The 12,025-nt window shown below is 46.8% G+C and overlaps 1 protein-coding gene across 3 annotated transcripts in view; it reads right to left on the bottom strand.

The window, feature by feature from the left end:
- MSANTD1 (Myb/SANT DNA binding domain containing 1) overlaps nt 1-11,815 on the bottom strand; it is a 108,293-nt gene extending 96,478 nt beyond the window's left edge. Inside the window, exons 1-4 of one of the 3 annotated variants that reach the window (XR_014175859.1) lie at nt 11,254-11,815; nt 8,938-9,222; nt 6,529-6,869; nt 46-2,238 (exon numbers count right to left, since the gene is read on the bottom strand). Coding sequence is in view for 2 of the 3 variants with exons in the window: in XM_081959026.1 (XP_081815152.1) it covers nt 6,575-6,869; nt 8,938-9,222; nt 11,254-11,507 (834 nt within the window). In the remaining variant the exon portion in view is untranslated. Of the gene's footprint in view, nt 1-45; nt 2,239-4,950; nt 6,875-8,937; nt 9,223-11,253 lie in introns of those variants that run through there. The other 2 variants (XM_081959027.1, XM_081959026.1) reach the window with 2 other exon arrangements.
- Between the last annotated feature and the right edge of the window lie 210 nt (nt 11,816-12,025).

The following is a 12,025-nucleotide window of genomic DNA, read 5'->3' as shown; positions in this document are numbered from 1 at the left end:
ACTCCGTTACGCAGCGCTAGGGATTCGAACCGCCGAACCACCGACTTTTCTGATCGACAAGCTCGGCGTCTTAGCCACTGAGCCACCCTTCGGAATAAAATGTTCCTATTCCGTTCCTTGGGAATATGAACATTTTATTGCAAAAACCTTATTGATGAACTAATCAACGAGATGGAGAGCTTGTTTTTAACCACTGCATTTTTCTTTTTCTCTTTTGGCCTCTGATGTCCTCCCTCATGCAGCCTTGTTTTTTACATCCTTTGTTTGAAAAGTTTTAACCCGCTCTGGGCTCTACCATAAACCGTTTCCTAGCTTTTGGCTTGTCTGTCCATCACCTCAACTCTGGGCAGGGGGAGCAGAACTGAACTGTCATTTTATACACACACACACACACACACACACACACACACACACACGTACGTGTATATATATGGTGTTATGTCAAAGCACCCAGGGTGTCCAAATATGGGAGGGAGCATACTTAATCATTTCCTCGGCTCAGCTGATAAGGGAGGAGAACTTGTGGCTTAGAGGCTAATACAACTGCCAAATATGTAATAACAGCCCAGGTTCGAATCCCACACACATACATACATACATACATACATACATACATACATACATTATGAGGGAACACATTTTCAGCCAACAGGATGAGGACCAAAAGACACACAAAAGAGGACTTTTCCAAACATTTTGCCTCAGTGGGAGCATCTACCTTCCGGTATCCAGAAATAGCTTTAGCCTGCCTCACCTGGAAGAGTGTTATGGCCACAGACCAACATGCCCCTTCATCTTGGTGGCCCTTTTGGCTAGGTTATCCCTGCTCCTTAAAGCTGGACTTCTCTCTCCTTTTTTTCCCTCCCTCCCTCCCCCCAATCCATCCATCCATCTCCATGACCTCCATTCTCTTACCAGAAGGGTTTCTGCTTAGCTTCTCTTCACTATGTTTGGTTAACTATGCCGGAGGTAGGACTCGCTTGCTGTTACTACCATTTCTCCCAGCACCAGAAAGGTGCCCACGCACCATTTGCCTGTGGCATCACAAAACATGGCAATTTGCTTGCGTGTGCCATCTGCGCATGCGTGTGATGTCCGAACCGGCTAAATACCACTTCTGAACTATGCCCTGCATATAGAGACTATCTCTTCTCCTCCTCCTCCTCCTCTTTCTTCTTCCATCATGAATTTGGCTTTCAACTCGAACTCTCCCTGCCCTGAGTACTAAGGTGTGTCACCATATCCATCCTCAACAATCGAGTTTCTTTTTTGATATTTCCGCAATCACATCAATTCAATTTGGTGCCCGAATTCCAAATTCAATCCAGATCTTTTCCTTTGCCCGAATTCGACTATAAAATCAAACTCTATGATTTTTTTTTTAAGGAATCGGCGTAAAAGCTGAAGATTTAATATCTGTTTCACTGGTGGTTGCCGCTGATTCTGATGTGACCCAGAATATTATTTTCCCCCTCCCCGAAACTGGAATAAGGAAGTAGAAATAAAATGTATAATTTTGGAACAGGATGGCTAGGTCTTCGCGTTATATTTAAAATATAAATGATATTTTTCTGTCGCTCTTTTAATGTCTTTTAAAACTAACCCTATTCGAGCACGTACGCTTTTGGGAAAGAACTATGCTTTGTAGAATGGAACATAATCAATAAATTTGTGGCATACAATCCTCGTGTATTTCCCCCACAAATACTACAGTATTTGCAAGTAGAAAAGTTCTTCTGGAATTTTCCTATATATATTTTTCCCCAACGTAGATGATCCTTCGGTGTGTTGAATTATCCTTGTGAGATCCTGGAGCCTCAGATGAGAGAGAGAAGGGACGAGGAGGAAGATCTGGCTTACTGGCAGGGAGGAATCCTGCTAGCCTGGTCAGCCATTCATTCCCTGATCTTTTTGGGGTGGGGTGGGGGGATTCCTAGAGACCTCCTCCTGCTGGGACCATCCCCATGTCTGTCTTCCCAGCTCCTGCTTTCCCGCCTCCTGCTCGGCGCAGCCTCCTCGGGGCCTTGTCCAGATGTTGACTTGCTCCTCTTCCTTCTCCGTGGTCTCCGTGGACCGAAGGCTCAAGTTGGAGCAACGAGTCCATTTTTCGGTCCATGGGCCATAGTTTTTTTCCCTCTTCAGCGCCATGAAGATTGGCGCCGTTCTCGAGCGGGAAAGGTGTCCAAAGCATGGGTTTTCATGAAAGGAGATTCCTGGAGATCAGGGTAATTTCGTGAACTGTCAATCGGAAAGAGAAAGAGAAGGCTGAATGGGTTAAGCATACTCTGGGCAACCGGTGTTCGTTTTCTCTACCTCATCCCGTTCAAGGTGCCCCTGGCTGAACATCCTGGAGCCCCACCCACCCCCGTTCCACAAAACGTCTCAATTTGAATTCGACAATACAAGGCGAAAGGTCTCGCCTACCAAAATCATCCTCCTCATCCTCTTTTAATGACCCCATAATCCCTTCCGGGGTGAAGTCTGGGCAACTGAATGGAGTTAGCAGAGCATTTTTTTACTGGCCGGATGCCCTTCCCTGTTGCCAATGCGGAGTTTTGTTCAGCAGGTATATCCTCATTGTGCCCAGAGAGAGAAATATCTGCCTCTACCTAGGATTGAACTCACAGCCTCCTGATTGTGAGGCTTTAATAGCTCTACATCTAGGCTGCTGCACCACTCCTCTCGCCTGCCAAAAGGCAGGCTTAGAAAACAGCTGATGGCCATAGTTGGTGCTCCTGGTTCGAAGGAAAACACCAAGGCCTCCTGACCCTCATGCCAGCTAACTGCAGAGAGCAAGGACAGTTCTGGTGTCAATCGTTGGGTGATGGTCCCCATGTTGGGCGGTGGGTCCCCAACATGAAAGTCCCACCTGCATGCCTGTCTTTTGGGTTTCTGGTCACCTCCTTCAAGGAACACCATGGATGACCAGCCTTGTTCCAAAGGCTTTGCATTTGAAATTCAAATTTCATTCAAAATGAAATTCAATGGTGAAAATGAAATTCAATGGTGAAAATGAAATTCAATGGGTGAAAATGAAATTCAACGGTGGAAATGAAATTCAGTGGTGAAAATGAAATTCAGTGGTGAAAAGAGTAAGGTCCTACATTTAGGCAAGAAAAACCAAATGCACAGGTGCAGTATAGGTGGTACCTTCCTCAATAGTAGTAACTGTGAGAGAGATCTTGGAGTCCTAGTGGACAACCATTTAAATAGGAGCCAGCCGTGTGCAGCAGCTGCCAAAAAAGCCAACACAGTTCTAGGCTGCATCAACAGAGGGATAGAATCAAGATCCCGTGAAGTGTTAATACCACTTTACAATGCCTTGGTGAGGCCACACTTGGAATACTGCATTCAGTTTTGGTCGCCACGATGTAGAAAAGATGTAGAGACTCTGGAAAGAGTGCAGAGAAGAGCAAAAAAGATGATTAGGAGACTGGAGACTAAAACATATGAAGAACAGTTGCAGGAACTGGGTATGTCTAGTTTAATAAAAAGAAGGACTAGGGGAGACATGACAGCAGTCTTCCAATATCTCAGGGGTTGCCACAAAGAAGAGGGAGTCAAACTATTCTCCAAAGCACCTGAGGGTAGAACAAAAAGCAATGGGTGGAAATTAATCAAGGAGAGAAGCAACTTAGAACGAAGGAGTGAGAACAATTAACCAGTGGAGCAACTTGTCTCCAGAAGTTGTGAATGTCCCAACACTGGAAGTCTTTAAGAAGAGGTTCGATAGCCATTTGTCTGAAGTGGTGTAGGGTTTCCTGCCTAGGCAGGGGGTGGGACTAGAAGACCTCCAAGGTCCCTTCCAACTCTTATTCCATTCTATTCTATTCTATTCCATTCCATTCCATTCTTCTATTCCATTCCATTCCTCTAATTCTATTCTATTCTATTCTATTCCTCTATTCTAATTCTATTCTACTGTATTCTTTGCTGTTCCATCAGTCTCTCTTCATTGGCCCCCAATGAGGTTGGAACAAAGTCAGCCCCCTGTGGAATCACTCCCACTGAAGGTCATTGGGAGGTGAAGGGCCGCTTGGGGAGGTTGAAGATTGATTCAAGCCCTACCTCTACTCCCTCACCCGACAGGACTCTCCCATCACAAGACCTACTGACCACACTAAGATGCTACTGGTAACGAAATGTTCAGAAACCAACCCACAAGCTCGGACAACGAATCTCTACTCTCATTGTTAAGCCAACATGTTTTTTTTAAAATACCACCGTAACCTGGAATGGCTACTAAACAAGGCAAATGGCAAGTGAGGATTATCTGTATTACAGCTAGAAAAAAGAACTGAGGGAGGAATCAGGTTTTGCTTCGATGTAGCCGAAACACGAAATTGCTCCCTTTATAGCAGGGGTGTCCAAACTTGGCAACTTTAAGACTTGTGGACTTCAACTCCCAGAATTCCCCAGCCAGCTCTGCTCCATTCTGGTCGTCGCTTGCAGGCTACTTGCATCTCAACTAACTTAGGGGAGAAGCTCTGCTGGCTGGGGAATTCTGGGAGTTGAAGTCCACAAGTCTTAAAGTTGCCAAGTTTGGACACCCCTGCTTTATAGCAATAGCACATAGATTTATATGCTGCTTCACTCTGCTTTTACATCTCTTTTTAAGCAGTTTACAGTCAGCCTCAACAATCTTGGTCCTCATTTTACCAACTTCGGAAGGATGGAAGGCTGAGTCAACCTTTGAAACGGTTAGGATCGAACTGCTGGCAATGGGCAGAGTTATCCTGAAATACTGCATTCTAATTACTGGGAAGGAAGGAAGGAAGGAAGGGAGGAAGGAAGGAAGGAAGGAAGGAAGGAAGGAAGGAAGGAAGGAAGGAAGGAAGGGAGGGAGGGAGGGAGGGAGGGAGGGAGGGAGGGAGGGAGGGAGGGACTAGCAATAGCACTTAGGCTTATATACCACTTCACAGTGCTGGGGGATTTTACAGACCTCTCTAAGCAGTTTACAGAGTCAGTCTTTTGCCCTCAACAATCTGGGTCCTCATTTTACCCACCTCGGAAGGACGGAAGGCTGAGTCAACCTTGAGCTTGGGGAGATTCGAACTGCCAAATTGCAGGCAGCCAACAGTCAGCAGAAGTAGCCTGCAGTACTGCACTCTCACCACCACGCCACTGTAGTGCATATTTATAGCCCCATTCAGTTTCCTATTACATTCTGATCTTAGCTACTGTCGGTAAAGGCCACCCATCCTACACAGGTAGTCCTCGACTTACGACAGTTCATTTAGTGACCGTTCAAAGTTACACCAGAAGGCACCAGAAGAAGTGACTTCTGGGCGTTTTTTTCACGCTTAGCGTGTTCACGTCACACGATCAAAATTCAGACGCTTGTTAACGGGTTCATATTTATGACAACTGCAATGACCCGGGGGTCCCTTTACCAACCTTCTCACAAGCCAAGTCCATGGGGGAAGCCAAGATTCACTTAACAACCATGTGACTGACTTAACAAATGCAACGATTCACTTATCAACAGTGGCGAGAAAAGTCATAAAATGGGGCAAACACACATAAGAAATGTTTCACTTAGCAACATAAATTGCGGGCTCCATTCTGGTCGTCGCTTGCAGGCTACTTGCATCTCAACTAACTTAGGGGAGAAGCAAGCTTTAAAGAAAACCTTCCATCCTTCGAAATCCTAAGACCAGACCCACCTCCCTCCCTCCCTGTCTCTCTCTCTCCCACCCCCCTCTCTCTTTCTCTCTCTCTCTCTCCTATTAGCAAATCAGAAAAATGGCTGTTCTGACCGAGGCTTCCCCAAAAAGCACGAGGCAGAGTCCCAGTCCTGACAAAACCCCTTTTATTAAACAAATGTGAATTCCTCTCATTCACCTTCAGCCAAGGCTTGGCAAACAGCCTTTCAAAGGAATATTTATGAGCACAGACCTTATCTGTCTTGGAAAGCTGCCATGTCAATATTTTCCCAAATGAGGTGCTGTGCAAGGAAAGACTCTGGGCATAGAGTCTCTGAGATTCACGGACAGATCTTCACACTCCTGAAACGAATCGAACAAACGAATTGTTTCCTGCAAAAGCCCCCTCCCCTTTCGCTCCTCTTTTATTCCCTCTGGGAGGGGCCATTCATCGTCCACCTGTGGCCTTACTCCCAAGTCGCCCCCTGCTCTTCAACTGTTCCCTTCGTCTGGCAACTCTGCGCATGCGCACACTGGGAGCAGACTCCAGCTGTTCTTCTGCCTCACTGATGTCTGACTCCGAAGGCAGCTGATAACTGCTGAACGGCCTTGGCCCCCTCTCTGCCTCCGACACAGAGCCCTCATCACAGCCTTCCCCAGACGCCAGGACTGGCCCAGGTTCCTCCCCAACCTCCTCACTGTCCGAATCTGCTGCCAGCTCTGTTGGCTGCTGGCGGGCCACAACACTGCTGTTGGATTCACCCATGTGGCTTCGCCCACCACGTTCCCCCCAAAATTAATTCCTATTATCAAGCCCAAATTGTATTTGCTGAAGAATTATCCCACAAGGAGGTCAAGCTGTTTCTTTCCCGTTTTGATTTACCTGGAAGGAAGAAACTATCCCAGGAATATGAAATAAGCCATTTCTATCAAAACAGGTTAAGTTTGCTTCCTTTTTTCCCCCTTCCTTTTATCCCCCAGGCAGAAATTAAACATTGGCTTTGGTGATCATTTTCTCCAGTAAGTTCATCATTCTTTCCTGCAGCTGCAGGCTCTGGACTTGGATGATGTTTTGCTGGTCCAAAGTCCTTCGCACTTCCCGACACGTTTCCTCCATCGCTCGGCTCAGCTTCTTCTGCTCTTCCAGCATGGCCTCCATGAGCTTCAACTTCTTCTTCTGAAAACTGCAGCTTTGGACTTTCCTTTTCTTCACCGGTCGCTCTTCTGCTCTGAAACGGAAACACTTCGGCGTTAGAATCCCTCCGTGAAATGCGGCCGTCGTTGGAGCTCGTACAGCCTCACAATCAGGAGGCTGTGAGTTCAATCCTAGGTAGAGGCAGATATTTCTTTCTCTGGGCACACTTGAGAATTTATCTACTGAACAAAACTCCACATTGGCGACAGGGAAGGGCATCCGGCCAGTAAAAAAATTATCTACTAGCTCCATTCAGTTGCCCAGACCACACCCCGGAAGGGATTATGTGGTCATTAAAAGAGGTTGAGGATTTTGGTAGGTGAGATGATACTCATCTCCGTTTCAAAGCCGAAGAGACAGCGCTGTCCAAAGACGTCTCAGTGGTTATGTGGCCGGCATGACTAAATGCTGAAGGTGCATGGAACAGTGTTACCTTCCCACCAAAGGTGGTCCCTGTTTTTCTACTTGCATTTTTACGTGCTTTCGAACTGTTACGTTGGTTAGAAGTCACAGGAACTCCGTTATGTGGTGCTAAGGATTCGAACTGCCAAACTGCTGACCTTTCTGATCAACAAGCTCAGCGTCTTAGCCACTGAGCCACCATGTCCCATACCTTCCCTACCGATTTGCAAATGTGTGCGCAAATGTGTCCACATTTGCTCCCGGCTTTTCCCCATATGCGCTTTGCTCAAAAAAACGTCCCTAAATAGGACGAAATAGAGTCAGGGGTCATAGCCCACCCGCGATTTCTGCTACCAGTTCGGGTAAAGTGGCCCAATCTGGTAGAATACCACCTCTGATCATGATATCAAAATAATTCAAGGGTGGATGCGTGGCCCATCCCGTCCTGCTTTATAACAGTAGGAGGTAACCCAGAAGAATAAAAATAAAAAGCTTGGAAAATTATAGACAGAAGAAGCAAGAGATTTTGGAGTCCCGGTGGACGATCCCTTAAAGACGAGCCAGCCGTGTGTGGCAGCAGCCAAAAAAGCGGATACAATCCTTGGTTGTATAAACAGAGGCATCGAATCAAAATCTCGTGAAGAATCAGTACCTGCTTTATAAGTCCATAGTAAGGCCACACCTGGAATGCTGCGTCTAGTTTGGGTCACCACATTACAAAAAAGATGTTGAGACTTTGGAAGACGTTCAGAGAAGAGCAACTAAGATGATTAAAGACCTGGAGACTAAAACATATGAAGAACAGTTGCAGGAAATGGGTATGTCTAGTTTGATAAAAAGAAGGATTAGGGGAGACATGATAGCAGCATTCCAGTATCTGAGGGGGCTTCCCCAAAGAAGAGGGAGTCAAGCTATTCTCCAAAGCACCAGAAGTCAGGACAAGAAACAATGGGAACTAACCAAGGAGAGAAACAACCTAGAATTAAGGAGAAACTTCCTAACGGTGAGGACAATAAATCAGTGGAACAGAGGTTGTCTCCAGAGGTGATGGATGCTCCATCGCTGGAGGTTTTTAAGAAGAGATTGGACATCCACTTGACTGAAAAGGTACAGCGTCTCCTGCTTGAGCAGGGGGTTGGACTAGAGGACCTCCTTGAAATTTTCCTTCCTCGTCTGACCTTAATTCCAAGGTTGATCTGAATGGTGATACAAACGTGACATAGATTTCTCTTTTTGGTGTGCAACAATAAATCCCTCAAAAGGCTAAGCCGCTGAGCTTGTCGATCAGAAAGGTCGGCAATTCGGTGGTTCGAATCCCTAGCGCCGCATAACGGAGCGAGCTCCCGTGACTTGTCCCAGCTTCTGCCAACCTAGCAGTTCGAAAGCACATAAAAAATGCAAGTAGAAAAATAGGAACCACCTTTGGTGTGAAGGTAACAGTGTTCTGTGCACCTTCGGCATTGAGTCATGCCGGCCACATGACCACGGAGATGTCTTTGGACAGTGCTGGCTCTTTAGCTTTGAAACGATGAGCGCTGCCCCCTAGAGTCAGGAATGACTAGCACAGATGGCCGAGGGGAATCATTACCTTTTACTAAATCCCTCAGCAGTTTCCTTGTGACTTCCCAATCCCACCGGGCCAAACCCATAAGGTTCGAAAGTCAAAATGTTTGTGTGTATGTGTGGAGGGGTTACCTTAATTTATACGAAATTAGGCTGGAGGAGCTCTCCGAATGGGCATCTTCAAAGAATTCTTCTCGCCCTTCGTACGGGAACTGATTATATGGCAAATAGAGAGGCGCTGATTTGGTGGATGGTGACTGTGAGGCTTCCGTCTGTGAGGTGGAAGGGCCTGGTTGCTGGCTGTCGTGAATTTTCACATCGTTGTGCTCCGGGACTTTAGATAATATTCTATCAATGGTTTTGAAGTAAGGCCAATCGGGTGCTAAGGTTTCACTGTCCGTCATGCACTTCAATTTCCTGCGGTGATAAAAACACAATCACGTAGGCAAACGGGCTTCACACATGGAAATAATATAGAATAGAATAGAATACAATGGACCAATGAATGGAATGGAATAAGAGTAGAGTAGAGTAGAGTAGAATAGAATAGAATAGAATAGAATAGAATAGAACAGAATAGAATAGAATATGCCAATGAACGGAATGGAATAAGAGTAGAGTAGAGTAGAGTAGAGTAGAGTAGAGTAGAGTAATAGAGTAGGACAATGAATAAAAGAGATGAAGGAGGAGGAGGAGGAGGAGGAGGAGGAGGAGGAGCAGGAAGAGGAGGAGGAGGAGGAGGAGGAGGAGGAGGAGGAGGAGGAGGAGGAGGAGGAAGAAGAAGAAGAAAGTAGAGTAGAGTAGTAGAATAGAATAGAAAATAGAATGGAATGGAATAGAATAGAATTCCTTATTGGCCAAGTGTGATTGGACACACAAAGAATTTTCTTCAGTGAATAAGCTCTCAGTGCACCTAAAAACATCCATCCATCAAGAATCATAAGATACAGCACTTAGTGACAGTCATAGGATACTAAATAAGCAATCAAAATCATACTAGGTAACTAAATAAAACAATATAAATCGTAAAGATGCAAGCAACAAAGTTATAGCCATAAGTAGAAAAAAGAGATAGGAAGGATGAGGAGAATAATAGTAATACAGCCTTAGTAATAATTTGACAGTGTTGTGGGAATTAGTTGTTTAGCAGAGTGATGGCGTGTGGGGAAAAAGTAAAAATAAATAAAAGAGATTCACTCCAGAAGGAATCCTCGGATGGTGTCCAGCTATCTCCAATTTGCCACAGCCAATCCCCCCCCCCCCCGCACCAGCTCACCACAGCCAAGTCGCCGCGGAACAATTCAACGATCCAATTTAATTATTAAAATTTTAAAAGTTATTCATCTTTTTCTTTTCATGATTCTCTTCTATCATTTCTTCGATATTAGTGTAGGAGCTCCAGTCTTAACAAAAGCATTCTCCCTCCTTTCCATCTCTCTCCTCTCTTTTTGACTCAGAGGGGAAAAAACGGAGCACAAAGATTGGGATCAATTCAGATCCATAGAGTATGCCTCCTTGACTTACTCCTGAGAACTCTCTGGCTTTCTGACCCAAAGCATGTCAAAATTCCCCTCTCTGCCTACACAAAAACTTGGGGAAAGATTCCCTGTGGTGGAAATTAAGCCATACTGAGAAGGAGGCAGAAAAGTCAAGATGGAAACCCCTAATGCCATACCCTCCCTGCTTTGGGTGCCGGCAGCCCCGATCAAATGCCAAATGAAACTGCTTCGCGTCTTGAAGTCGCCTCCGGAAAAAAAGCACCTTTGGGGACAACCATGACCTTAGATGGTGGAGAATCTCTACAGACTTCACATCTTAAGATGCTTTCTAGGCTCTTTGGAGTTGCCCTCAGTGGACCAAGGGAGGACTAGATGATCTCCTAACTCAAGCAAGGGGTGCAACTCGGAAGCACTTGGGAATAACTTTGGCATCTTGGCAGGATCGCGCATGGAGAAAAAGAGACAGCAAAGGTTTCTCAGGTCAACAGGTGAGCATTTAATGAGCACATCTGGACAGTCCAATAGGAGCCGTGCCTCCCCTCTTCTCTTTTCTCCCTTTGGACGGGCACAAATGGCATTTCCTAGGTCTGGCTCATTTGCTCAGGACAGCGACCATGCTGGGCGCCACTCTCTGGAGAGGCCATCTGCCGGGATTCAGGGGCAAAAAGGGACCAAGATTGGCACAGAGGTTCCCTGGGAAAGGTTGACTTGGCTTGACCAGCCTCTACTCCTGCAGAACCAAGCGGTGCCACTCTGGACCACCCTGGCTTGCCCGGCACCTCCTGCCCGTGCCTGGTGGTTTCGGGCTACCATCACTGTTGCCCAACAAGGTTGCTGGGACCTTTGTGGGTAGCAAGGACGGTGCCCTGAAATCCTTCTTCTGGGCAGAGGGATTGGCAGAATATTCTTGAGGTGCCCAGGCACCTCTCCTCTCGCATCCTCAACTCACCTGTATTGGAAGGTCATGTTGGTGATTTTAATCTTGATCTCTTCCCCATGCCGGATTTCCCCCGTCATTTCAAAGAGTTTGTTGGCCATTTTCTCGTAAACTTTGGCGTTCCTCTTGGTCTGCTTCAGCTCCTCGAAGAATTCCTCCCAGACCAGCATCAGGCCTCGCATCTCGGCTTCGGTCCAGTTGCGTGCCCGCCGGTGCTTCTCGCTCTGGACGGAGAGCAGGCAGCCGGGGGCCGGCACCGAAGCCATGGCAGCTGCCGGCCGTGGAGGCTCTTCGCACCGGCCAGCACAAGCGGCGGCTGGCTGGCAGCACAAGATGGGGCCTACATCTGACAGGCTGGAATTTAGCTAAAAGCTTTTAAACAGAGGGACGTCATTTCGATGTCATGTTTCCATAGCAACGGAGCCACTGCATAAGCTACAACAACAAAAACCTTTTAACTGAAAGGCGAAGAATCGGGACAAAGTTGACAGGCCATCAATATTAAAGCTTTTAACCACATTAGGCTTAACTAAGCCGCATGCTCACCCTCCCGTGCACACAAACACACTCACACAGGCACACAAACACACTCACACAGAGGCAGGCAGGCTGGCCCCCTGCATCTACAGCCCCCACCCCACCCCAATCAGAGCAGCATCACAGCCCGGGGGGGGGGGGGTTGCAGCTGGAAAAGCTCTTCAAAAATTCCTAGCCTTGCAAGCTTTACGGGAGAGCCTGCAGCTCCCCATGTGGGTCAGGGGTCTCTCTGGGGAAAGACCCGTGC

Source organism: Natrix helvetica, assembly GCF_964273705.1.
Source record: "Natrix helvetica genome assembly, chromosome: 7".
In the NCBI taxonomy this organism is placed as follows: Eukaryota; Metazoa; Chordata; class Lepidosauria; order Squamata; family Natricidae; genus Natrix; species Natrix helvetica.
Note: the sequence above shows the minus strand (reverse complement) of the source record. Positions and strands in the feature narration are given on the sequence as shown.